Source organism: Sander vitreus, chromosome 4, assembly GCF_031162955.1.
Source record: "Sander vitreus isolate 19-12246 chromosome 4, sanVit1, whole genome shotgun sequence".
Classification (NCBI taxonomy): domain Eukaryota; kingdom Metazoa; phylum Chordata; class Actinopteri; order Perciformes; family Percidae; genus Sander; species Sander vitreus.
Window position 1 is genome coordinate 14,295,095 of NC_135858.1, and position 25,239 is coordinate 14,320,333.

Sequence of the window (25,239 nt, forward strand, 5' to 3'; positions counted from 1 at the left end):
AGTCCTGTACAGGAAGTACCGCCTACACGCCCGTAGAACAAGGTGATTGGCTGAGCGGGGTGTCACTCATGTAAAAAGGAAGTACGCTCGCCTATTGTGAACAAGGGTGCGGCCAATGAGGTTTTATAATATTATTCGATTAATATTATTGTAACCTCTTTGGTTCGACTACGGATGTATCTGCTGTGGGGTTAGAGTACAGTCAAGGCAGAAGTTGAGTTAGAAATAACAAAAAGATAATGATAGTGGCAGACTAGATTAGACAAATCTTATTCGATTAGATTACCGGTAGTCTAATCTTCGTGAATTAATATGAATTAAAATACAGTATGAGTTAATTGGTCTACATGTAGGTACAGACAGCATAAAAAAGTTGGAATAACATAAATTGTTCTGGAAAAGTATTGTATAGGCTTCATGGCGACCTTGAAGTAAGGACACTGAGTGTATTGAGTAATAAATGGCAGGAAAACAACACTTCCTTTGGAGAAGGGGCGGACTGCTATGTGTAGAGCAAAGATGTAACAAGCCTATTGCATTTGTGCAGGAGGAGTAGCAGGCCAGGCAGGGACTAGTCAGGGACCAGCTGTTTATAATACAAGTTTATATATAGTGTGTGCAATGGAACTTTTTAGACCGTTAAATCTAGTGCATGACAGCGTACAGTAGGCCTATACGAACCTCAGTTTTTTCAGTAATAGTAGCCTACTTTATCTGCCGTAAGTAAGCTATCCACCACACTGTAATATCCATGCAAGGGACATTGTTAATACCGTGTGGCTTCAGTTGCTATGGGATGGATAACTACTGCAGTTAAAATACTTACTGCAGGCTTTGACACAAAAACACATTTCAGGCGTTGTAATTGTTGTGTTAAGGGGTTTCAAAGATGCAAAAGAAATCAATTAGTGGGGCAGGTGGTGCTATTTAATGTCACAGCATGTATATTTCTCATGTATTATCTGTCCCACTGATTATTTCAGGCATAACTCAATTATTTTCATGTGAGTTGTAATGTGAGTTTAAACTTTAGGATCCATTTATGTATACGTCTGTGTGTCTTTACCAGCTGTACTCCTATCGGCCTGCTGGATACTGAACAAACACGTTTTTACCAAATTTACACCAGTAGGGGGCAGAGAAGGTCCTCCTAACAACCACATAAACTGCAGTTTATCACTGAAACAGGAAGGTAGAGTACTACCTGTCTGGACTAAAAAAAACTTTTGTATCCTGATTATTGACTGGAAGTTTCCTCCACGGCTGCCAGGTAGTGGAGTGAAACTGTTTACTAGAGCCCTCAGCCAGAGTGTCTCTATGTCTATCTTCTTGGAAGACTTGTATTGAGTATTGGCCCATCACTACTCTGAATAAAACATGAAGAAACCACAATAGAACTTAATATAAAACATCCTGATTCTATGGTGTTCAAACCCAACAAAAAACATTTAAACCTGGTTTAACTTTAGTTATTTTGTTTAAAAAAATGATTTATTATAAAAAATAAAGTCTAATAACATTTCCTTAACACATATTGGAATCCTTCACACTTTTACATTGCAACTTTGTTAAATTTGATTGTGCTGTTTATTTTCTGTGTATTTATATTGGATTGAATAATTTGTATTATAAACAGAAATACTGAAATTCTGTTATAATCAAACTAAGAAATACAGAACAAAACAAAAGACACATACACACACACCAAATATATGCATTACTACATGCAGTACATATTGTACCTGTATACAAATCCTAAAAGCTTTATTTACCTAAGCACTTAGTCTATTTAATTTCCTTTCCTAATATCTATATAAAGTCCTACATTTTGTTACATTCTTTCACAGCATCAGTTGAAGAACACAATGACCTGCCCCTCAGATCACTTTGACTGAAATTAGTTTAAGAGCCTTGAGTTTGCTTCCATTTTAATGAACCTTTTTGCTCTTGTTTTTCTTACAGTAATTACACCACACCAACCCAGGCTGTATTGCAGCCTAAGTCATCATCCACACTACACCAATCTGTGTAGTCAGTGGGGTATTTTTGGATATGTGGGCACTTTTATTATTATTGATAATACACTGTAATAAAATGCTGAGGCATGTATGTAGGGCACTCCCACGCGTAGGATTACAGCCTGCACAACAGCAGGGGGAGAGGTGGTCGTCCAATTATTAGAGTGTGTTGCTTTATGGACATAAAGGCTAACAATTCGGATTTGTTAGTGACACATGCAAACATATACGCACATCCAGGCATGAAATTGTCTTTTTTTTGGCTTATTTCCATTTCTTCATCTGAGCTTGTTGAGATTCTTAAAAAAAGAAAATTCTTCTTGAAGGAATGCTGTTTTCTCTACCCAGGCTATCACAGAAAATACATATTAATTTACAACAAAGTTCACCTTTACAAATCAAAACGTATAACAGACAAATAATCACATCTTGATCACATCACTGAGTCTGACCCTATTATTTGTTGCATCAACCTTGTTGCACTAACAATACTAAACGTGGCCTTTGCTGTAGGGGTATTTTAAAAGGATTATGTTGTCCAAAAAAATGGGGACATAAGCTGTGCCCTCAACCCTGTGAGCTGGACTGGCCCCTCTTTGAGAGACCATCTGGTGAAGTTCTTCTATAGACCGTCACATGTCCCCTTGCAGGCCCAGCAAGGCAATCTGCCACCCAGTATTTAAAAGATAGTATTGGGGGGGGGGAGCAGGGGTTGTTGTTCCTGCTTTGCATCTCTTCCCAATATCCAGGTCAGTTGTTTGTCCTCAACCAAAGCATTCATCCATCATTGAAGTGTGTCAACAAAATTGTGCTTACATATGAAATGGTGCCAAACTTATTAAAGGGAATTATAATTGCTGTGCTTGTTCACACCAGCAGATAACCAACAGGAAGCAAACCTACACAGAGAAACACTTTTAGTAACATATTTGAAGAAAAAATTATCTTAAATTCACCAAGGCTGCTGCTCTAAATTCACTGAAATATAAAACCGTAAATATACTGCAATAGATAGGCGTTTCATCCGATAATAACCATCAAAAACAGAATGGCATGCAAGGGTTTTTGTTAATGAGCTGTCAAAGAGAAAATCTGCAGTGGATTAGTGAGGGGGAAAACAGCTTTTAATGAGTTTTTATTTTTGTGCATTGCATTAAGGTGAACAGCATGGCTTGGCCCACTGCACCCCTGGCTTTCATGTGAGACAGATGCTTAGTAACAGATCTGTTTGTGCATTTCTGCCAACCAAAAGACAACCAATCCATCACCTGTCTCCTCTGAACCAGTATTGAATCTTGGATGAATTTCCTGCCGTGTGTGTGTGTGTGTGTGTGTGTGTGTGTGTGTGTGTGTGTGTGTGTGTGTGTGTGTGTGTGTGTGTGTGTGTGTGTGTGTGTGTGTGTGTGTGTGTGTGAAAAATGAGAGCCACCTACTGTTTCTCATCACTTCACTATCACTGCTCCCAACTGGTTTTTAAATGCATTCATCTGTTATGTCTCTTATTGTATCTTGATTCAATGACAAGACTCCTCATACAGTACAACAGTTTTGATTACAACCTGTGTTGCCGTTTGGCGGAGCACTGCCGTGTGTCTCTCAGAGCCCAACATGACCCACTTTCTCCACTGTCTGAACACCAGCACAACACTAGCATGTCCCTGTGCACTGATGCACTCTGGGAAAGCAGGAGATGCTACAACAGTGTGAGGCCGCATTAACTGATAAAGCAGAAAGCCAAGACTGTTGTGTGTTTTTCCCAATAAATAAGTTAAGCATTAATTAAAGAGCCTTATCTTAGGGAAAGATAAACATGAAAATAATGTTTGTTTTGTTTTATACATTATTGCACAGGTTTTGCATGATGCTGATGAAGTGGTATTGTGAGAGAACAAGCATTAATGAATTATCAGTGCATTGATAACAGAGAGCAATGGCATGCATGGGCTGATAAATGTAGACATTGATCGCTTCAACTCATCCATTCACATATGTCAAAAGTGTTTACATTCACTTGCTTTCAGCAGGATCTGCAGTGCAGATGTAATGTTTGTTCAAGTGCTTGTACTCAGAATAATGGACTAGATAAGTGATACCACAGAGCCCAGTGCGGAGTGAATCTTTTTTTAGGAGCTGAGAGTGACCCAGACAGCGCGAAACACAAGGGGAGGAAAGGGATGGGGAGGGAGGTGGGGGGGATAGAAAAGAGATGGGGAGGGAGGAATATAAATGAGACTGGAGTGAAGGAAAAGTACTGGGCGAATGTGGTGGTGCAGATGCAGAATGCATGAGTGCACGTGAGTGGAAGTGGGTGAGGGGGAGCTCAAAAGAAAGCGGTTGCTGCAAAGCGACGACAATGTGAAGTTAGAGGCGACTGAAGGTGAACAGCAGAGAGGAGTGGAAATGTGCAGTGAAAGGGTGCTTACGTCAGACACCAAGGACCATGCGATTCAACAAAAACCATTAAGGATATTTGAAGTAAAGATTTCAGAGAGAAATTCTTTATAACAAAAGGAAGGACACTGCAGGGACTGTGACAGAGAGCAGAGAAAAGGATGATAAAAATAAACTAAGAAAAAAAATCAAAGAGAAAATAATAACACCAACATTAACACCAAGCTTGCCAAAGAAAAGAGAAATAGGCCCACTGTCACTCAAGCTTTTTTGGTGTTCAGTTTAGATTCATGCTTTATTTGTCATGCTAGCAGTGTCGCTTTATCGATGAAAATGTCAGTCTTTCGTTTGGGACACCACTTAAATCCCAACTAAAATATGTCAACAACTACTTGATGGATTGCCATTAAATGTTGTAAAGACATTCATGGTTCCCAGAGGATGAATCCTGCTGATTTTGATGATTCCCTGCCTTTCCCTCAAGCTAGCACCACCATGAGGTTGACATTTGTGGTTATGAGTGAAACATCGCAACAAATGATGAAGTTGAATTGTTGAGATGAATTGTAATAACTTTAGTGATCCTGCTAAACTAATGATGTTTACATCAGCATCAGCTGTACTTTGTGTTTAGTGCTAATGATCAAATGGTATCATGTTAACACACTAAAATAAGATAGCAAACATGGTAAACATTATACCTGCTAAACATCGGCACGTTAGCATTGTCATTGTCTGACATTAGCTTTCATATTAGCTCAACGCACCACTGTGCCTAAGTGTAGCCTCACAGAGCTGCTAGCACGGTTGCAAACATCTGGTGCTGAATGAACAAGAACTAAGAACTGATGTCTGGGGTTTTTACCAAACCACAAACTGCAGATTTTCACAGTGGGAGTGAAGGTACAAAAAAAGGTTTAAAAGTATGTACAATAAATGCAGGTATGAGTAAAAGAACACAGGGTAAGTGAAGGCAGAACAAAGCTGCAGCTCCTCCAACCCAGATGGGACTGTTTCGGTCATTTGCTAACCAGAGAGGGCAGCAGCACCGCGGTGCCAACAGTCCCACAGGCCTGCAAGGCTGCTGATGCAGGCTTAATAAAAACCCGAAAAAATTACGAGTGTATCACTGAGTGTATCACTGAGTGACACACCGCTGCCCACTTAGCAGATGCCCTGCAGCAGTTGAGGCTGTACTGCCTTGATCAAGAACACCTTTTTGTGGAAGAAGACAGTATGACTTTATAATCGCCTCATTGTTTTTTTATTTCATTGTCTCATTGACTTTATTTCTTGTTTTTAAACTGGCTTCATCAGACTTTATTATCCTGTTAGACTTGTTTCAGTCTAAATATGTCTCAGACATGTTTTCCATTTTAATGTCAGAGATTTCTTGTGAGACATTTTCTACCATGAGACGAGGTATCAAAAAAATTGTGGAAAAAAAAACGGTGTGAGAACACATCTTCAATCCACTGTAGACTTACACTACTTTAAGTATTTGGATTTGATAAATATTAATCTCCATCTGTCACATATAGGATCCCACAGAAACCTCAGAGACTATATTTTAAGTTTAGGTCACACATGTTTGTGGATATTTGAAATGCATTTTCTTGTTCTCCAACTATAGGATTAAGCAATTTATGGAGGGAAGAATGCAGAAAAGTGATGAGTGCAGAGATGAGGCAAAGTCTGTTATATGATCCTGAGGTTGCTGTGGCAACTGCTCCCAGCAGTCAGCTCGAAGAAGGTGCATCAAAAGCGTCACAAGCAAAGACCCGCTATAGAAATACTAAACACAGATCATAACCTGAGCTTGTCTTAGATGCTACAACAACATCCTACTGCAAGGCTTCACTAATAAAGAGAGTAGACATAAGCTGTGAGTCAAATGTACTGTAGAGGTCATGTCTAATTTAAGGGACTGTTCAAACTGTATTAATGCTTGTTAAACAGGATTTTGTCCTCACAAAATTTAAAGCCACTTATTCCATGTTTACTCCCCTATGTTCTGTATCATCACTTAGACCAAACTGCATAATGATACATGTGTTTGATAATGATGCAGATGAATAGAAAAATCAAGAGGCAAGTAAGGGTATCTGATTAAGACGCCCAAGGAGGCAGAACGGAGGATGAAATAAATCCATACAGTCAGGACAGAATAACAAATAGCCACTCGATAATATATCTCGGTGGTGTTAAAGAATATTCTGGCAGGTGGTGCATGATTTATGGTCCCCTGGGTGACTGTATCTGCTGCAGTCGTGTCGCATGTCCAATGTTTAATAGAGAAATGACCACCCAGTGCAAGTCCAAAGTGTTATTGTGTTAACAGTAAGTAGAAGGCAATGGTTAAAAGTAAATATGTACATTTACTCAATTAATGTACTTCAGTACAATTTTAAAGTACTTGTACTTTACTTGAGTATTTTCATATTCTACTTTGCACTACTACTCCACTATATTTAGTTGACAGCTGTAGTTTCTTTTTTAGATACATTCAACACATACTTTATGATCAGTTTATGAAATTTGATGCAATCATAGATTGAACTATCCAAATAAAGCAGCTAAAATTAGCTCCATCTTGGCCCACTACATGTACAACATTAAAGTCATTAATGCATGCAATAAATCATCATGAGCACTACTTAAGTATAAGATTTACCCTAAAGTGTAGTCTTACATTACTGGTAGAAGGTAATAACACAATTGCTCTTCTTCAAGTTCAAAATGTCCTTCTTTTCTCCCTTTAACTGTATTATTAATGTATTGTTCATATATTAATGCTTATTAATTGTTGAGCAGTAGAAAAAAGCTTGATCGTGTGTTTCACAGTTAAAACCAACAGCCTCACTGTTTTAGCTGTTTTTGGGGCGTTGCCAACAAAACCTCAACACTATTTTTGTTACCTTTAGAAAAGCATATGTGTGTTTTTTTTGTGTGTGCGGGGAGGGGGGGGGGGGGTCTCCATCCTGACAGGCCAGGCTTAAATGTTTTATCAATTGAAATGACGAAAGCTGCGTCATATCATCACTTCCTCAGGTAGGAGTGGATAACCTTGACAAATCCCGTTTTTTTCCTCTCAGCATCCCACCTTCCCGTGCACAGATGCTACGATATGTGCGGAAGTCTCAAACAAAAAGTGAGCGGCAGGTGATCATTCGTCATTGTTGATAATGAGCAGCACTTTGTGCGTCACGGTGCGCCCGGGACTCTCCACCCTGCATGTTAATTGTAGGCAGAGCAGCATGTGATCCTCCGTCCTCCAGTAGTCCTGCGAGCGTCAGTCAGTACCATACCGACACACAACTGCTGGTTGGCGGATGTATTCATGCATCTCTACATATATCTCTTCATCATAAACCCTGGATATTGTTGACCTCTGCTAAAGACTCACGGTGAGAACGCTATTTTTTTTCCTAACATCCCCTCACTGTGCATCTTCTTCTTAGGTGTTATCACCTGGCTTTAAAAACAAACAAAAAAAGAAAGTTCACAGACAGCTGGAAAATAGTTTTAATCGCTTTGTTTTATGGCTTAAATGCAGCTTGTTTTAAATCGTGTGTAGTCCGTGTGCAATTTGCATCGTCACTGAAATGTGCTCTAGTTTACACATAGCAGAGGTCAGAGAATAATCTTCTTTGACCTTGATTGTGCATGTTTAAAAGTTTTTTTTAAAAGGCAGGAAAATCAGAGATGAAAACACTGGGCTATCAGCATCAGCACCAGATGGGTCACCTGGTGTTAACAATGAGTGATCTGTGCTGTGCTGTTGCTTAGTAAGGGCATCCACGAGGTTTACACCTGCAGTTGCTCTGTTCAAATCAATGTCTTTAGATTTACACTAGGTCCAGGTCATTCGTTTCTTAACGTTCTGAGATCTAATGGTCTGTAAAGTATTAAATAAGTTGGTTGTTAAAGGCTTCAGAGATTTAGTTTACCACTAACTGTGGGTCAGACTTGTAAAAAAGGCTGGTAATCAAGGCAAACGTTGTGAAAGTGTTTGACATTTAAACAGGACTGATTAGTCTACTGAAGCTGATACCTGCTGAATCTGCTGTTTACATCCCATTATTTATATTGTTTTAGAAGAAGTAGAGTAAATCTCATTACTATCTATTTGAATGTAACTTGTCTGACAGTGAAAACAGTAGTGTGTTCACAGTTAGTGGTCAGTCAGTTACTTGGTGGAAAGTTACCAGTGTGATTTCTTAACAGGGATTTATTTACAAAAACAAGCTTGGGTGGCAATAATCAAGTTACGGAGGCCCTAAAGGGACATAGGGAATTTTATTTATCTTTTGGCACGCAGGATAAACTTTCTCGTGAGCAGGAGATATTTTCTGGTGCGCACAAGAAACTTTCTAGTGAGCATGCGAAAGTATGTCGTGCTCACAGGAAACCAATCAAGGTCTAGCAAAATGATGCTAACGAGGTACTGCTAACGTTATGTGGCTAAAGTTATTTCCCATTCACAGCTTAACAGTTACCTTATGATCTTTAAGTTTGTTGATGACACTATCAGGTACATTTGTTGTGTTTTCAGGAAGATGAATACCTCCTCCTCGGCAGCCATTCTGACTGGTACTCAGATTGGTTACTCGTGATTTTTTGTGCGCACAAAAAACTTTCTTGTGTGCACCAGAAGAAAGAAAATCCCCCATGTTCCTTTAGGGGCTCCATATTATTCATTATTCCATTGCTGCTTTTCTTTGTCATACATGTGACCAACCCGTTCTCACTCCAAACTCGTAAAATACGGACGTTTGGACAGTGGCTGTCAGTGGCTGTCAGCGTCTGAAGCGACAAAAAAAGCGTCCTTCAGCGTGTTTGTAGAACGTACCAGGGAGAGCAGCATCTACATGGGGTTTAGCGAGTAGCGTAGTATGTAAGGGGGAAATTCCGCGTAGGGAGGTTGGTCGGGGTGGTGGTTGTGTCAAACACAGGACTTTCACCCAGGAGACCGGGGTTTGTGTCCCGCGTGTGTCTTTATGTTATGTTTATTTCCGCGTGTCACGGAGGGCGCTTTCTTCTTTAACGGGCCCGTTCTTCCCGCGAGTCACGGAAACGGAAGCCAATCCACAAGCTTTTCCTTAACCTAACTACGTCAAAAGGGACGCCAATAGTCCCGACCAAGCGCGTTTAGTTAAAGCGCGTTATATGACGCTAAAGGAGACTTTTAGCGTCAATAATAACGACAAAGGCACCTGACCAACCGTCCGTATTTTACGAGATGGGAGTGAGAATGTGTTGATGTGACAGGATATCTTTGGGTTTTGGCCTGTAGGTTGGACAAAACAATGTGAAGACATCAACTTTGGCTTTAGGCTTATTTGTGACAAATATTGTTTGTTAGTGTACTTTTTTATGACGTTTTATATATGAATCGAATATATAATCTGCAGATTAATCAACAATGAAAATAAATGTTAGTTTCACTCCAGTTTGGTATGTCTAAGAACATGGAGTCACAACAGAAGACTGCATGACAAACCGCTGTCCTGTACATTAAGGCAGACATTATTTTCTAAATAAAACAACATAGTTGTACAGAAAATGACTCTGTGTTGAAGAAATACCCTAAATATGTGCATGCTTTACCTTGTTATGAAGAAGTTATGCAGAATCTCTGAATAGGCAACAAAAACCAGGCAGATATTCGTGCAGGTTATAAAATCATAGGTAATACAATTCTTCAGTTTTTATCTCAGTACTGAAAATGTAGAATTTCGAAAGACAAAACCATGATCGACACAGGAGAGAGAAAACATTGCAAGCACACCCAAAGACTCTTAGCATCAGTGGGGGTTTTTTCCAGCAGGATTATTCATTGGGTGTTTTCATTTCTCAGCGCTGGCTGGATGATGCAGCCGCTGATTGATATTACGTGTCTTGTATACTGTAGGATGGGATTGAATGGCAAGACAGAAAGGCAGCACTGGGGGCTTTACAGTTAATGCACACAGGATTATGAACACTTGTGAAATGGCCGTGGATTATTGCATCACAGGCTCATCTTGACATGCACAGAGGAGGAAATCTGCTGTGGGATGAAAAATACAGAAACAAGGAAAGCAAGTTTCTTGTGTGTTTCACTGACAGGAGCTATGAGACTGCGTGGAGTTTATGTTTTTTGTGGGGAATCTGCTGGTAGTTACAGAGTTTGTTTAGGCTGATGTAAGCAGTGAGTGTGACGATGAAGGCTCGTGCGCATCCTTGCTGTTGCATCACACTCAGCATCTGCAGCATCTTCATTCAGCCCCAGTTCTCTACTGGTTCCTTTTGTCATACATTTTCTTTCTGCTTTGACAGGACTTTGGTGATTTGATCAGCCACTCCCAACACAGAGAATAAAAAATTGTGAGATAGTCTCTATTCATAGTCTGTTGTTTGTTTTATTTATCTTTTCCTCTGCATGTGAAACAGTGTTCAAATAACCTAAGCTTTGCAGTTTTGCATGTCAGTGGACGGCAGATTTTTATAGTAGAGAAACGACCCACTCAATAAGTAATGAGCCTGCACAGGGGGCTCATGATGTGGATCAAGAGAACACATGACGGGACTTCATCCAAAGCATCATGTTCACTTCCTCCATTACGTTTAGGGCGAACCAACCACTATCTGAAAGAGGGGTGAGGCAGGATGTTGCAGCAAGGCTTCAGAGGATTAGGGGATTTACAGGGGAAAAAAGCTTCACTAAAGTTAATCTTTGCAGAACAATTTGCAGGATTGGGAATTTTTTTGGATTCAGAAACATTGTATGAGAGACAAAGAGCTGTGGTCTGTTTAATTCCCTGTTGAGTTTTTGTTGAAATAATCGGGTTAAGTTAACACACAGGTGTGATGAATGGTCTCCTATCTTTATGTTGACATCCCTCATGGCTCTGGAGAGTCATAACTATGTCTTACAATCCATGTGTCTAATTACGAGCCTAACCGAGCGCTAAATGGAGGAATAATTGTGTCAGCAACTGTGTGAAGTGTTATTTAAGGATCACAGCCAGGAAAAGGAAGCTTAGAATTACTGTACATTAAATAAGCCTTGAAAAGGGCAATTCTTTTATTTAAAATGGAGACTATTTATGGGATTTTTGTCCAATAATAGAAAATTATTACATTTCCATTTTTGATGATGTCCTTGAAACACAATTTTCTATTTGGCCTTTCTGTTTTTTTTTCTGATGCAGGACTGAGGCCCAGACCTGAAATCTAGCTGTCACTCCTCAGCATCTCTCCTATAGCTACATCCGTCCACCTCTTCTCCACTCTCCGCCTGTATCACCTCGTTCTGTTCCCATCAGGCTCTGTCTCGCTGTCTCTTTCTCTCTCCACCCCCACCCCCTTCCCCCCCCTCAGCCTCCCTGATGCCTAAGAACAGCAAGGTGACACAGCGTGAGCAGAGCAATGAGCACGTCACAGAGTCGGTGGCTGACCTGCTCGCACACGAGGAGCCGCTGGACTACAAGAGCAGCTCCCTGAACGTCGTAGGGGCCACCAGGAAAAAGGTCCCGCAGATAGAGGTGCCCGAAGACGATGGACGCCCCGCCTGGAACAGCAAACTACAGTACATATTGGCCCAGGTGGGCTTCTCTGTAGGCCTGGGGAACGTGTGGCGCTTCCCTTACCTGTGCCAGAAAAATGGAGGAGGTGAGTCACTTGCATTAGTCCAAGCTGCAGTGTTGCACAAGGCACAGTCAACCAAGTGACTGATCACATTTACTGTCAAAGTAGACATTTACTACATTTCCTTTTTATTTTTTTTAAAGGTTTTTAAAATCGGTAACTTTATTTGGACTTAAAGCCCACAGTGGAAGGATGTTACCATGACTCTTTGTGATAGTGACAAAAAAGACAATATAGTCTCACATTGCCAGACCTATCTCCACAGCGCTGTGGAATAAGGTCTGGCTACACCACACATACGTCTTGGGTGGCACTAAGCTCCGGACGCAGCGATAGTGGCTCTTCCTTTCAGGACAGAAATGCCAATAGAGCAGCTGTATTGTGTTGGAAAACGCCAAGTCTAAATATAGCTTCACTATTGATTACTACTGTCGACAGGGCAGGTCAGGCTCAACTGATACTCTGGTAAAAAATGTAACAGTGATGAGGATTTATTCTTGTGCTTGTAATCGGAGGCATACACTGTGGAAACCTGAGTTTAGGTAGGAAAACATTGTGTCATCATGGATTGATAGACATGTTACTGCTCACATTGATCCAAGTCTTTTGTGTTGTTGTGTTTGCTGCATTACTGCCTGTGTCTGAATAACTGCATATATAGGCAGGATTTATTGCTTATAGATACAGTAGCCTCCCAGACAATTATGTGACCTAACGAACGGCCATTTTTCACTCCATAAGTGTCTGTCTGGCAGCCAATTACAGAAATGTCTGTGTAGTTTCTGTGGAAATATCGCCGTGTGTTATGTTATTTCTTTCCTCGTCATGTCTTTCATGACATCCTCTATTGTTTTCACCTCCGTTGTCACATTTTTATGCTGGTGATAGGATGGATTTGGAAATCCTGGCAAAGGCCCCAAACTTCTCACTAAATTTTACCTCACTATTCTCTCTATTTCCACTCTTTTGATTTAGCCCTTGGCCCCCTCTCTTTTCTCTCTGCCGCATTACTCCACCCACTATCAAATGTGTGTGCCACTGTATGTAATTCCTACTTTTGATGTATTAATTCTCTCGCATCCTGATTATGTCTCTATGGATTAAGCTGCAAAGTGCCAACTTTAGACTTTCATCAAAATGAAAATGAAATTCAAAGAATATTCATCGGTAAAGTCAAGGACCTTACGTTTGAGAGGAGCTAATTGTTGGGTTGGGTACATACATCTCACTGAATCACATTTCGCAAGTTAAACTACTGCAAAGTTGTTGAACTTCTGTACAAATGTTTCTGCTTTTAAAACAGTTATGTTTATACTCACATTGTTAAAGGAACATGTGGTGCGTAATTAAACATAAGTCAAAGTTGTAAATTGTCAGATACAACAAACATACCAGTATATTTGCATGTTTTAATCCATTTACTACAAATCATTCATAGAATAACCAGATTTTTTTTATTTAAAAAAAAGCCTGTGTAATGTGGCCCATTCCTTATAATACAACATACCACTGTTTCAGAAAGGTGATTAATTTCTGTGGTCATTTACATGCAGAGGACCAAAAGTATTAGAACTGTTCGGTCCTCTGCATGTAAATGAGGTAGACAATATTAAAAGTCTAACAGTCTAATACAACAGCACCACTGCCTCAAAACATCTGATTTACTGTAATTTACAAATAAACAAGGAAAGTGCTCTTCTCAGCTAAAGCTGAACATATGCAGCAATATGGTAATGTCAATTTTACTTTATTTAAAGTAAAAGATTAAATCGTAAATAGTCCACTCTTCCTACCGCAACAACTACATTTTTGTTAGTGAATTAGTTTGTTTCCTTTATTATTCTTTAGGAAAATACTGCCAATTGTCAGACAAATACAACAACAAAAGACAAAATTAAAGACACTGTTGTTTTTCTACAGCTATTACTCTGTCTGAGATATATATATATATATATATATGTCTCCATTTTTGTAACTGTACGAATTGACACACTTGCCTTGAAATGCTTCATAGAATGTGCAGTATAAGCTCTGTTCCCCGTTTTTCAGGTGCCTATTTGGTTCCCTACTTCATCCTCCTCCTCCTCATCGGCATCCCGCTCTTCTTCTTGGAGCTGGCTGTGGGTCAGAAGATCCGACGTGGGAGCATCGGGGTCTGGAACTACGTCTGTCCCAGTCTGGGCGGCATAGGAATGTCCAGCCTGATGGTAAGGGGGGGAAAGCACATATTTTTATTTTCAGAATCATCTATCAGCTCTATAGCTATAAGCCTAAAACACAAACTTGACAACACTTTCTTTAGTGTGCTGTAAAGGCTTTATGTCGCCTCGGAAAAGCAGTTTGACAGCAGCGAAGTAGAGAGAAAAGGTGTGGCTTCTCTGATAAGAATCAGGGAGGTTGTAATAGGGGAACAGCTGCCAAAGCCTGTGGTTAAAACAGAAGCACATCTGCTATACTGTATGGGCACAAGTATAATAAGGATAAAAAACATTATCATACTATGCCTTTTGTCTGCATGAGCAAACCAACTATCTATCTATCTATCTATCTATCTAAGAGACAAATAATAATTTGATCCCCAATTAATTCAAATGAAGTATAGTTTTGTGTGCCTTGCATGTTTATAGCATGTAACAACCATGAAACTGATATGGTAATAAGCAGGATAAAGTCACAGGAACATCTGGACTCACCACAACAGCCATCACACTGCCTCAGGCTCTCTTCGGTTTATAGGAGGTATTGACATGCTTGAAAGGGAAAGGTAGCCTTTCTTTAGAGTTGCACGGCTGGCGCAGAAGTAGCTATAAATATCTCGTAGAAGATCAGTGCTGAATAGAGAGCGCTTTAATTATTCATGCTTTCCTCAACCTTATTTAGCTTGTGAATGTCCTGGCTGGCAAGACTGCTCAGAAGACTGACAGCAACATGGGACAAGCACAAAGCACGCTGCCTCATTTGCATGCTTTTCTTACGCTGTACAGATCTTATTATACAATTTAGTGGAGGTATGGAATGTGACAGCTTATATTGATCATTTCTGTTACTATAATGTATTTGTAACTATCTATCTATGCATCCATCTATCGACCTATCTACCTGTCTACCTATGTATCTATCTATCTATCTATCCAGGTGTGTGGCTTTGTGGGTCTCTACTATAATGTGATCATCGGCTGGAGCATCTTCTATTTCTTCCAGTCCTTCCAGTATCCTCTTCCATGGAGCGAGTGTCCAATCAGAAGGAATGGGACACTTGCCAGTGAGTGACATTACATACTAAACAGACACGGGAAGGTATATGTGTAGCACATGTTAAACACAGAGATGATGTACTGTAAGGTGGTTTGCATAAAGCAAATGAATGTGTTTCAGCAACATTTAAAAACACAATAAAGAGAAAAATAGATTTTGACATTGATTAAAATGAAATAAATTAAAAAACACAAATAGCAAAACATTCTACAGCCCTGCTAGTGGCTCTGAGGCTATACTTAGACACAGCAGTGCTTTGAGCTAAATGCTAATCTCAGAATGCTAACATGCTCACAAAGACAATGCTAACATTTGCTAATTAGCACTAAACACAAAGTGCAGCTGAGGTTGATGGGAATATCATTAGTTTTGTAGGAAATATTTCACAAAAAAAAACTAAATGTCAACCTTATGGTGGTACTAAATGGAAAAGTCAGGGGATCACCAAAGTCAGTAGGGTTCATCCTCTCAAAAACATGAATGTCTTCACAAAATTGAATGGCAATCCATCCAATGCTTGTTGAGATATTTCAGTCTGGACCAAAGTGGTAGAAGACCGATTTACATTTCCATTCATAGAGCCATGCTGCTTGCTTAGCTAGAAATCATAGACAAGAAAGACAATGTCAGAAACAAGTTGCCACAGATTTAGTAAAGGAAATACAAGTGCAGTAGAGGAATGAATCAATCAAAGGCACAGAAAAACATGAATTTTTACTGTAATTTAGATTTGAAAGTGGATAGAGTTGGCACACATTTTAGCACAAGCTAAATGCAGACATGTTACAAACTTTAGGATTACATTTGCAGCCTCAGCATGTTGACACACCTAGTAACAATCAGATCAGACAGATTGTGTTAACTTCCTTACAACTTTCTGTCGCAACTTCACGGACAGATTAAAACACTATGGCGTTCATTTGATAAGAGGCAGCCGAGAAACACTCAGCATGACATATGACTCAGCAAGGTTGAGGCTGCTGACAGGAAGACGGGGAGCAGAGATTCAGACTGAAGAACAGCAGCCGAGTATAAAACATTTCGCTGTCTGTGTGCTTCTCATACATTCTGTATCCAGTGGGACAGACAAAGCATCATGATGGAACCTTAATTTAGCAGAGGCCATCTTGATTTCATGAGATTTAGATTGTCATACATCTATAAAGAGCTTTCCCTGCACCTGTATGTGTTTGTGTCTGTGTTTGTGAATCCGCATGAATCTGCACCATCCTGCAATATTACGTGGAGAATCCCAACACTGCTGACTCTAAACTCAAACAGAGTAGCCTATCTATATACTGTGTATATATATATATATATATATATATATATGTATATATATATATGTGTGTGTGTATATATATATATATATATTTGTGTGTGTGTGTATATATATACATGAGAACACTGTGTGAACTGTATCAGTTGTTGTGAATTGGAGGTTCATGCTTTGCATACAAAGCACACAGATGAACTTGATTGGCTCCCTTTACGTGTGAGAGGTGTAAACCAGCCAAGAATTGAGATATTGACCATGAGCAAACACTCATTATATTTCTCCTTCTGCACTCTCTGCGACATCCACACCTCCCTACTGCATCTTCACACCCATTTCTCTTCCTTCATTATCACCTAACCTAAAGCTCCATCTCCTTCTGTCTGCACAATACAGTTGTGGAGCCGGAGTGTGACAAAAGCTCAGCCACGACCTACTTCTGGTACCGTCAGACGCTGAACATCACCAGCACAATCGCAGAGAGCGGCGGCCTTAACATTAAAATGACCCTGTCTCTGCTGGTGGCTTGGATCATCGTCTGCCTCGCCGTCATCAGAGGGATTGCCTCCTCTGGGAAGGTAGTGGATGGCTTGATGAAAGAAAAATATAAAGAAGACCACCGGTTTCTCTTTCCTGAATATATGTTTTCCCTTTTCCACTTTTACAGGTGATGTACTTCAGCTCTCTTTTCCCATATGTGGTGCTGTTCTGTTTCCTGGTCAGAGGGTTAATGCTGAAGGGATCAGTGGATGGCATTGCTCACATGTTCACTCCCAAGGTGAGACTTTCTTCCTCCCAGTATTTTTTATCAGTCATGTTGGAAAATGCGCAGAAGTCTGACTTTATCTCTCCATCTCACAGTTGGAGAAGATGCTGGAGCCCCAAGTGTGGAGGGAGGCAGCCACCCAGGTCTTCTTTGCCCTGGGTCTGGGGTTTGGAGGAGTCATAGCCTTCTCTAGTTACAATAAGATCGATAATAACTGTCATTTTGATGCCGTGCTCGTCTCTCTCATCAACTTCCTCACTTCCATTCTGGCCACGCTGGTGGTGTTCGCCGTGTTGGGCTTCAAGGCCAACATCATGAATGAAAAGTGTGTCGTAGAGTAAGTTCACACCTGCAGACGCTATTTACTAAAAAAGTTTTGTTGCTGATTTAAATCCAGCTCTGTGTCATGGCAGTGTGGGCAGTGTGTTTAGCTTCCTTCTGTGGTGCTAGTCCACGAAGCTCCCTGCTCATCCAGATGATGTGAAATGCATCACGTAAGACTGGCATGACTCATCGGGCGGATCTCGGCAGACCTCCGCTGCTCCACTTTTTCGTGCACTGGTGCCACAGAGGGTAGCCAAACACCGTTCATCTAAACACACTGCCCACACAAAGATGACACAGAGCTGGATTATAAATCAGCAAAGTATCCCTTTAAGCACCATTCTGTATGTAAACAATGTTTAAGACAAGAACATTTAAACGAGCTTGACCATCTCACCCATTTGTTTGTTGCGTAGATAAACCAAAAATTTTCACTACATACAAGAAATTAAAAAAACATCATGAAAGTAAAGAAATTAGGTTAATGAAAATGTATGAAATCGTCTTTAAAATATCTTTATGTACAAACATATAGTACAGTGTAATATAAACATTGTGCAATTTAACATACCTTGTCATTGTCATACTCAAGTAAAAGCAGACTGCATATAGGCTACTGTACATACACTCTCAATATATGCACATAAAACCACCTTTGTAAGTAGTGTAACTTATTATTCATACAGTATTTATTCCACTACCTGTATATACAGTACATAACAATCTAACCTTTAAATAGATAGAATGGGGTCCAGCCTGTATATAATATATACATGTTTAAGTTTGCTTAATATCTTTGTTTAGCTGTATGTGTGTATCTGTATCATCCTGTAAATGTGTTCTCTGCACTGTCTTGAGAGGGTCTCAGAACCAGACTTAAATTCCTACGATATGTCAACATACTTGACCAATAAAGTTGATTGTGATTCTTGTATCTCTGTAGGAATGCAGAGAAGATCCTGGGATACCTCAATTCTGACGTCCTGAGCCACGATCTCATCCCTCCACATGTAAACTTCTCCCATCTCACCACATCAGACTACACTGAAATGTACGGGGTCATCAAGGCGGTTAAAGAGGGCGGCTTCGCCCAGCTGGGTCTGGAGCCTTGTCTCCTGGAGGACGAGCTTAACAAGGCGAGTCTTTGGCACAGTCCCAATAAAGCCAAATCCATAGCATGTTCTGTATTCAACTCTTTTCACACCTCAGTCAGTCTGTTACTTGATTTCAGTCCTCTTACCGTCTCTCTGCAGTCTGTCCAGGGCACTGGCCTGGCTTTCATCGCTTTCACAGAAGCCATGACCCATTTCCCAGGGTCTCCGTTCTGGTCTGTCATGTTTTTCTTCATGCTCATCAACCTCGGTCTGGGCAGCATGATCGGCACTATGACCGGCATCACCACACCTGTCCTCGACGCCTACAAGGTCCAGAAGGAGCTTTTCACAGGTAACCCCCCACTGACAGGACACTTTATGCTAATGTATAGTATATAGTAGTTGAAACCCCTTACTCAGCACCGTATTAGGCTTTGTATTATTAGTCAGAGTGTACAGAATGCAAAACAGAATTTATTTTCCATATTCTCATCTATTAGACTAAAATCTAATATTTTCTAACCCTTTTTTTGTTCTCTGGGTTTGTTTCAGTGTGTTGCTGCATTGTGGCCTTCTTCTGTGGCCTGTTGTTCGTTCAACGCTCAGGGAACTACTTTGTCACCATGTTTGATGATTACTCTGCCGGACTGCCTCTCACAGTAGTGGTCATCCTGGAGAATCTGTCTGTCGCTTGGATTTATGGCACAAAAAGGTACAACTGGCTGTAGGATTTATGTGCATGTCTGCAATTCATCACGCTCAAATTTGAAACATAGAAATAAAAGTGGAACAAAGGAAATTTAAATAAGCGTAAAATTGTACAAAGGGATATGATCATTAATGTTTTTGTTGTTCTTTCCTCCATCAGGTTCATGCAGGATCTGGAGGACATGTTGGGTTTCCGACCATGTATAATCTATTTCTACCTGTGGAAGTACGTCTCCCCTCTGTGTCTCATTGTGCTCATCTCAGCCACTGTCATAGAGATGGCCATCAGCCCACCAGGATACAATGCCTGGGTCGAAGAGCTGGTCAGTCACTGTGTGTGTGTGTGTGTGTGTGTGTGTGTGTGTGTGTGTGTGTGTGTGTGTGTGTGTGTGTGTGTGTGTGTGTGTGTGTGTGTGTGCGTGCGTGTGCGTGTGTGCGTGCGGGCTTGTTTAAATATATTCGTGGGGTCCAAAAACCGGGCCGCACAAGTTTAAAGGGCTGTTTGAGGGTTAAGACTTGGTTGTAGAATTATAGATATAATTAGGTTATGGTTAGGGTGAGGGTAAGGGTTAAGGTTAGGCATTTAGTTGTGATGGTTAAGGTTAGGGTAAGGGGCTAGGGAATGCATTATGTCAATGACGGGTCCCCACAAAGATAGTGCCACAAACTTGTGTGTGTGTGTGTGTGTGTGTGTGTGTGTGTGTGTTATAAATGACATGGCAATCCATCCAATAGTTGTTAAGATATTTCAGCCTGAACCAAAGAGGTGGGCCGACCATCCACTAGATTGACATTTTCACCCCTAGAGTAAGGTGACCAGATTTCTGAAATCAAAACCTGGGACATTTCCAGTTACTGTTACTAGGTAACTGTTGTGAAAAAGACAAGCACAAACGAATTGAAACATCAACAGGTAGGCTCTTGCCCTGTTTTTCTTGCCACGGAAAATAAGATTTCACTGTGCAGTCTGTTTATTTTTTAACATATAGTTAGAAACAAGGACATTTCCGGGGACAAGCTACCAAAAACAGGGACTATGCCCTGAAAACGGGGACATTATTGTACATAATCACTAAACCCTCTGTTTGTGTCTGCAGGCTCAGGAACGCTTCCAGAGCTATCCCCCCTGGGCACTGGCCATGTGCTTCGCTCTCATTGTCGTGGCCATGCTTCCTCTCCCTGTTGTCTTTATCGCCCGTCGCTTAAACCTGATGTCAGATGGCTCCAACAAGCTGTCTGTCTCCTACCGTAAAACCATGATGAAGGACATGTCCAACCTGGAGGAGCAGGATGAGGCCAGGTTCATCCTCGGCGCCAAGCCTGGCGAGGCGCCTTCATCAGCACCAGCACACAGGGCCTACCTGACTCCAGGAGGGACCAAAACCCTGGATGCCAACTCCCTGTCTCCAAACAGCTGCTACGGTACGAGCTACCAGAACGCTGCCATCAGCCCCACCACACCGACTACACCGACCACGCCCGCCACGCCAGAGTCTGACTCTTGACTGTTGTCCAAACACCCCTCTGACACCCAGTAGCACAGTTTACCTTCCAGCCATAAAGTCTCCACCGAGGGTCACTGCAGCGTCGAGAATCCCCACCTCTGCCCGCCTAACACCAAAAACTGTATGTAGCCGCCCAATTTATCTGAACACACGCTTTCCAAAGTAATACCAAGGAACCACCTGCAGCAGGATGGGAAAAAAAGACAAAATTCACTCTTAACAATAAATGAAACACTGAAATCAGGGTGAGACTGACAGTGACACTGTAAGTCTATATCTATTCTGTATATAACATCACAGGATTTGTGCTTAAGATGAAGTTTTGTGATTCTCTTTTCTTTGACTTAGTATAAGGATCCTCAGCAGACACAGCCCCCCTCCCACACACACAGTTTAATGTTAATGCACATCCCCATCTGCACAGAGCAGGGGATCTGAAAGAGTGAATGTAGTGGAGTCGGTGTGGTCCTGCTGGTTGAACTGGTTTTCACTGGCACAGAGAGCCAAGATGAATGTGAATTTATTATTTTAAGGTTTTAAGCCTGTCCTCCGTAGTGGTACTGTGTGCCATTCAGTCTAGGTTTTTCTTATGCAGTGGTTTCAGTAAGTACATATACAGTATGTCTACACAAGCACCATTGTTTTTATGTTTGAGCTAGAAAACACTTCTCATTGTGTAGATCTGTTTTCACAGAGCTCTGTGTATTGTAAACTATGCTTAAGGCTGCTCTAAAGACATCCATCTATGTTCCATTCCCTGCTGTATTTTTAATGTAGCCAGTATTGTGTATCTGTAAACAGTGGTATGCAGTATAGTAACATAGATATATGATATTATTTATGTTCTAAAGCCACACTCTCATCATCTGTTACACAAACAAAGCACTTGAAATTTACGTATTTATGTTGAAGTATAAACAAAGAATATGTTTAGTTGTGTTGAAAGTGAACTAAAAAGAGCTTGTTTTAAGCTCATGAGACTGAAACATAAAGCATTCAAATTCTTCAGTGACAGAAAGCACAGCTTGTTCATGTGAAGTTGAAACAAATGCCCATTCCCCATTAATGCATTTTTAACTTTCTTCCTATAATGCTACAAAAGCACAAAGAGATTTTACACAATTATTGTGCACAGTTAAATTAATAACCCTAACTGTTGACGTATAGTTTTGAAGATTTATGCACAAGTGGAATTGAAATACTTGCTGCCATTGAATATGTCCCACACAATGAGTAAGCAATAATTTCTATTGCAGCACAAACTATGTTCAATATGGACCAAAAACATAATGAATATGAAATGGAAAATTCAGCAATGGACCAAAAGTTTGAGGAACTTAAGAAATAGATAAGTAATGGAGTATTAATCTTGCACATATGCTCAAGTGCACACTGTTTCTGTATATTTGTGGAATAATAAACCTCATGATTTGTGATGAAGATCTTTGACTCCATGTTAAACCAGTCTAAATGGGTAACGTTAGTAAGATGGACATATTTCCCTGAACCTGATTAATTTTTGTAGTGAATAGTTGTAGTGAATAGTTGTATTCCTGTTACATGGAAGGTGATACCTTATTTATTTTTTTATCACAATATTCTAAGCCATGGTGTTAATTAAATGGACTATATTTATATCCCTGTATATTTGCAGTGTATGTAGGTGTGATGAACAACAAAGCGTTATCTTTAAAAAGTGACCAGTATATTTTCATCTTGTGTGATGCTTATTCAAATTGTATATTTAAAGAGGTATATATTTTGTAGTTTGTGTAGCTAATTCTTGTTGTGGAATGTGAAAATGCTGCTTGGAGGTAGAGGTGATGTGTGATGTGCAGAGTAGTCTTGTATGGGTGGCAGCTAGTTCTGTGTTGTGTCCATGATGAGCTGTGTGTTCTTCTGGCTGTGCCCACTCACCTGTACCCACTTTAGCTTTACTGGTCTGCCTGACAGGATATCTCTCAAAATTATTTCAGTCTGCCTCAGCTATACTTGACATGAATCCTAAGGTAGCATGCTATAGCAGGTTGTCCTGCTTAATGTATGAAAACACACACTTTACAGTACAAGCAAAACATTAGCATTTTATCATGCTACCTTTAGCATGACAAGATTATTAGCATACTAACCTAAAATTTGAAATGTTGTATGGAATATCACCATGCAATCCAATAGTTGCTAGCATGCATGTTAAGATGCTAACAAACCTTCAGCTAAAATTCTGCATTCACACAATTTGGGCAGAATGTGATGAACAGGATCCCATTATTCTGACTGACTTGGGAGTGTTGGTTACCCCATTGATTGCCTTGTAGTCATTTAAACAGCCTAAATTAGCTACTTTTGCGGCGTTACGTATTTGGAGCGGTTCATTAACAAGTTAAATCAGACACAAACAAATACTGTATAGCTCCTTTTAAAGGAGCAGTGTGTGGGATCAAGGTTAATTAAGATTAATAATACTCTTTTCATTAGTGCATAATCACCTGAAACTAAGAATCTTTGTGTTTTTGTTAGCTTATAATGAGCCCTTCATATTTACATAGGGAGCAGGTCCTCTTCCACGGAGCCTGCCATGTTGCACCGCCGTGTTTCTACCAAGGGGGTAAGCGAGCGTCTGGAAAGCGTACCTCCAATGGGGAGTTTCTGAGGCTAACAAGCTATCACCTGCCACTAGCATTCCATTGACTGCCATACATTTTGTCAACTTTACATCTGAAGCGTTTAAAGACTTATTTGTCTATTGTTTATTTCTAAAGAAACACAAAATGTATAAAAGACTCCATTACCTCGTATCTCACGTTATGGCTCTGTAGCAGACGTTTTTGTAAAAATAGGCTAACGATTGTGTCATAACCACACGACTTTCTGTCGCATAATAGACAAATTACTGTATAGGAAGGAGAAGCTCGCAGGCAGTTTCGACTTACATTAGCTGTTTAAGTTTAATTACTAATGTTAACTAGCATTTTAGTTAGCAATAATTAGCCTGTGCATATTTTATCTCCTTACATATACCTACGCTCTCTGTCTCTGCAAGATTGGGAATGATTGAGATTTCTCTTGGCACAGCTACCAGAAGACTTACAACTTTCAGACAGGTTGCTCACGTCACATCTACGTCGTCAAGCTCAGTTGGAGGAGGCACAGCAACGCTCAGCCATCACCGGAAAAGTGCTTCTAATTGACTTCACTGGTCTCTGTGGAAGTCTACGGCGTCGTTTTGTCCATTATTTTACTGTCTATGGTTTCTACAGTACAAACGAACCAAAAACTGGCTCTAAAAGGATCTTTCGCTTTTCGTTAACTGAAGCCCACCATAGGTTCTACTACACACTTGCAAAGGGAGGGGTGAGGCCAGGGGTATTCATTTGGTTGCAATCTGACACATCACCGCTACAGTAGATGGTACTAAATCCTACACACTGGTCCTTTAATTCCTGTTACTTTTAGATACTTAACCCTAACCCAAGGGGGCGATATTGTCACTATTCCCAACATCTCAGACTTGGAATTAAAACTCGGAGGATGACAAGAAGTTTATTTCCCAACCCTGTCGCTCGTTATTACATTCTAAATGATATGACATAAACATGGCTAAAGCATAGCTGAGCCTAACTACAGCTGAGACTGATGAGGCACAGCTTAGACTAAAAAGTTGAGCACAAAACCGGAGGAAACACATTCAGAATGAACATGAAGCTAATATTCACCAATTACAAATTTGAATGTTGAGTGTTTTTGCACTTTGCGTTTATTTGACAGAACAGCCATTGTGTTCTGTGTTTTTGTTCCAGTTCAGAGCTTGACTAAATGGAATCCCAGTTCTTCTGTTATTAACCTGCAGACCTGTGTCCTTATTCCTTCTGTCACTGTACTGTAAATGTTTTCTCAAGTTAAACTAGTGCACAAAGACATGAGCACATAACACGCTTACGTCTTTCCATTAACTTTGTATGCAATCACACAGCTTACAAATTCAGAATGATTTTCCCCCTCTGGTGGTAGATTTGTCTGTTTATTTTTTATCCATTCAACAATTTGTGTGTAAAAAGCATCGCTGTCTTGCAGGACCACTAGTGTGGCTCTAAACTTGTTTTTATCTTGTTTTAGTCTGTGTGAGCCAGTCACTTAGTTGCTGCTGAGAGTTTGTCATGTAGCGATCTCTCTGTTGTTCAAGTCTGTAATGTATTCTTGTGTAAACAAACTATTATGAAGATAGATTTTTACCCATGTCTTTAAGTATATCAATGTCTTAAAAAGTAACTAT

General features: G+C 40.4%; 1 protein-coding gene across 1 annotated transcript; it reads left to right on the forward strand.

The window, feature by feature from the left end:
- The first annotated feature begins 11,751 nt into the window (after nucleotides 1–11,751).
- On the forward strand, nucleotides 11,752–21,618 carry LOC144516239 (sodium-dependent neutral amino acid transporter SLC6A17-like). Its single transcript, XM_078247443.1, has 11 exons — nucleotides 11,752–12,065; nucleotides 14,091–14,248; nucleotides 15,177–15,303; nucleotides 16,969–17,150; nucleotides 17,240–17,350; nucleotides 17,434–17,675; nucleotides 18,606–18,798; nucleotides 18,916–19,108; nucleotides 19,309–19,468; nucleotides 19,625–19,787; nucleotides 20,562–21,618. The coding sequence occupies exons 1-11, from the start codon at nucleotides 11,783–11,785 to the stop codon at nucleotides 20,967–20,969; spliced, it is 2,220 nt and encodes a 739-aa protein (XP_078103569.1). The 5' UTR covers nucleotides 11,752–11,782; the 3' UTR covers nucleotides 20,970–21,618.
- Nucleotides 21,619–25,239: the final 3,621 nt, after the last annotated feature.

Coding starts and splice junctions, on each gene's coding strand:
- LOC144516239 (XM_078247443.1), top strand. CDS start 11,783: ATGCCTAAGAACAGCAAGGTGACACAGCGTGAGCAGAGCAATGAGCAC. Junction 15,304..16,968: donor AAGGAATGGGACACTTGCCA/GTGAGTGACATT, acceptor TGCACAATACAG/TTGTGGAGCCGGAGTGTGAC. Junction 18,799..18,915: donor TGGAGGACGAGCTTAACAAG/GCGAGTCTTTGG, acceptor GTCTCTCTGCAG/TCTGTCCAGGGCACTGGCCT.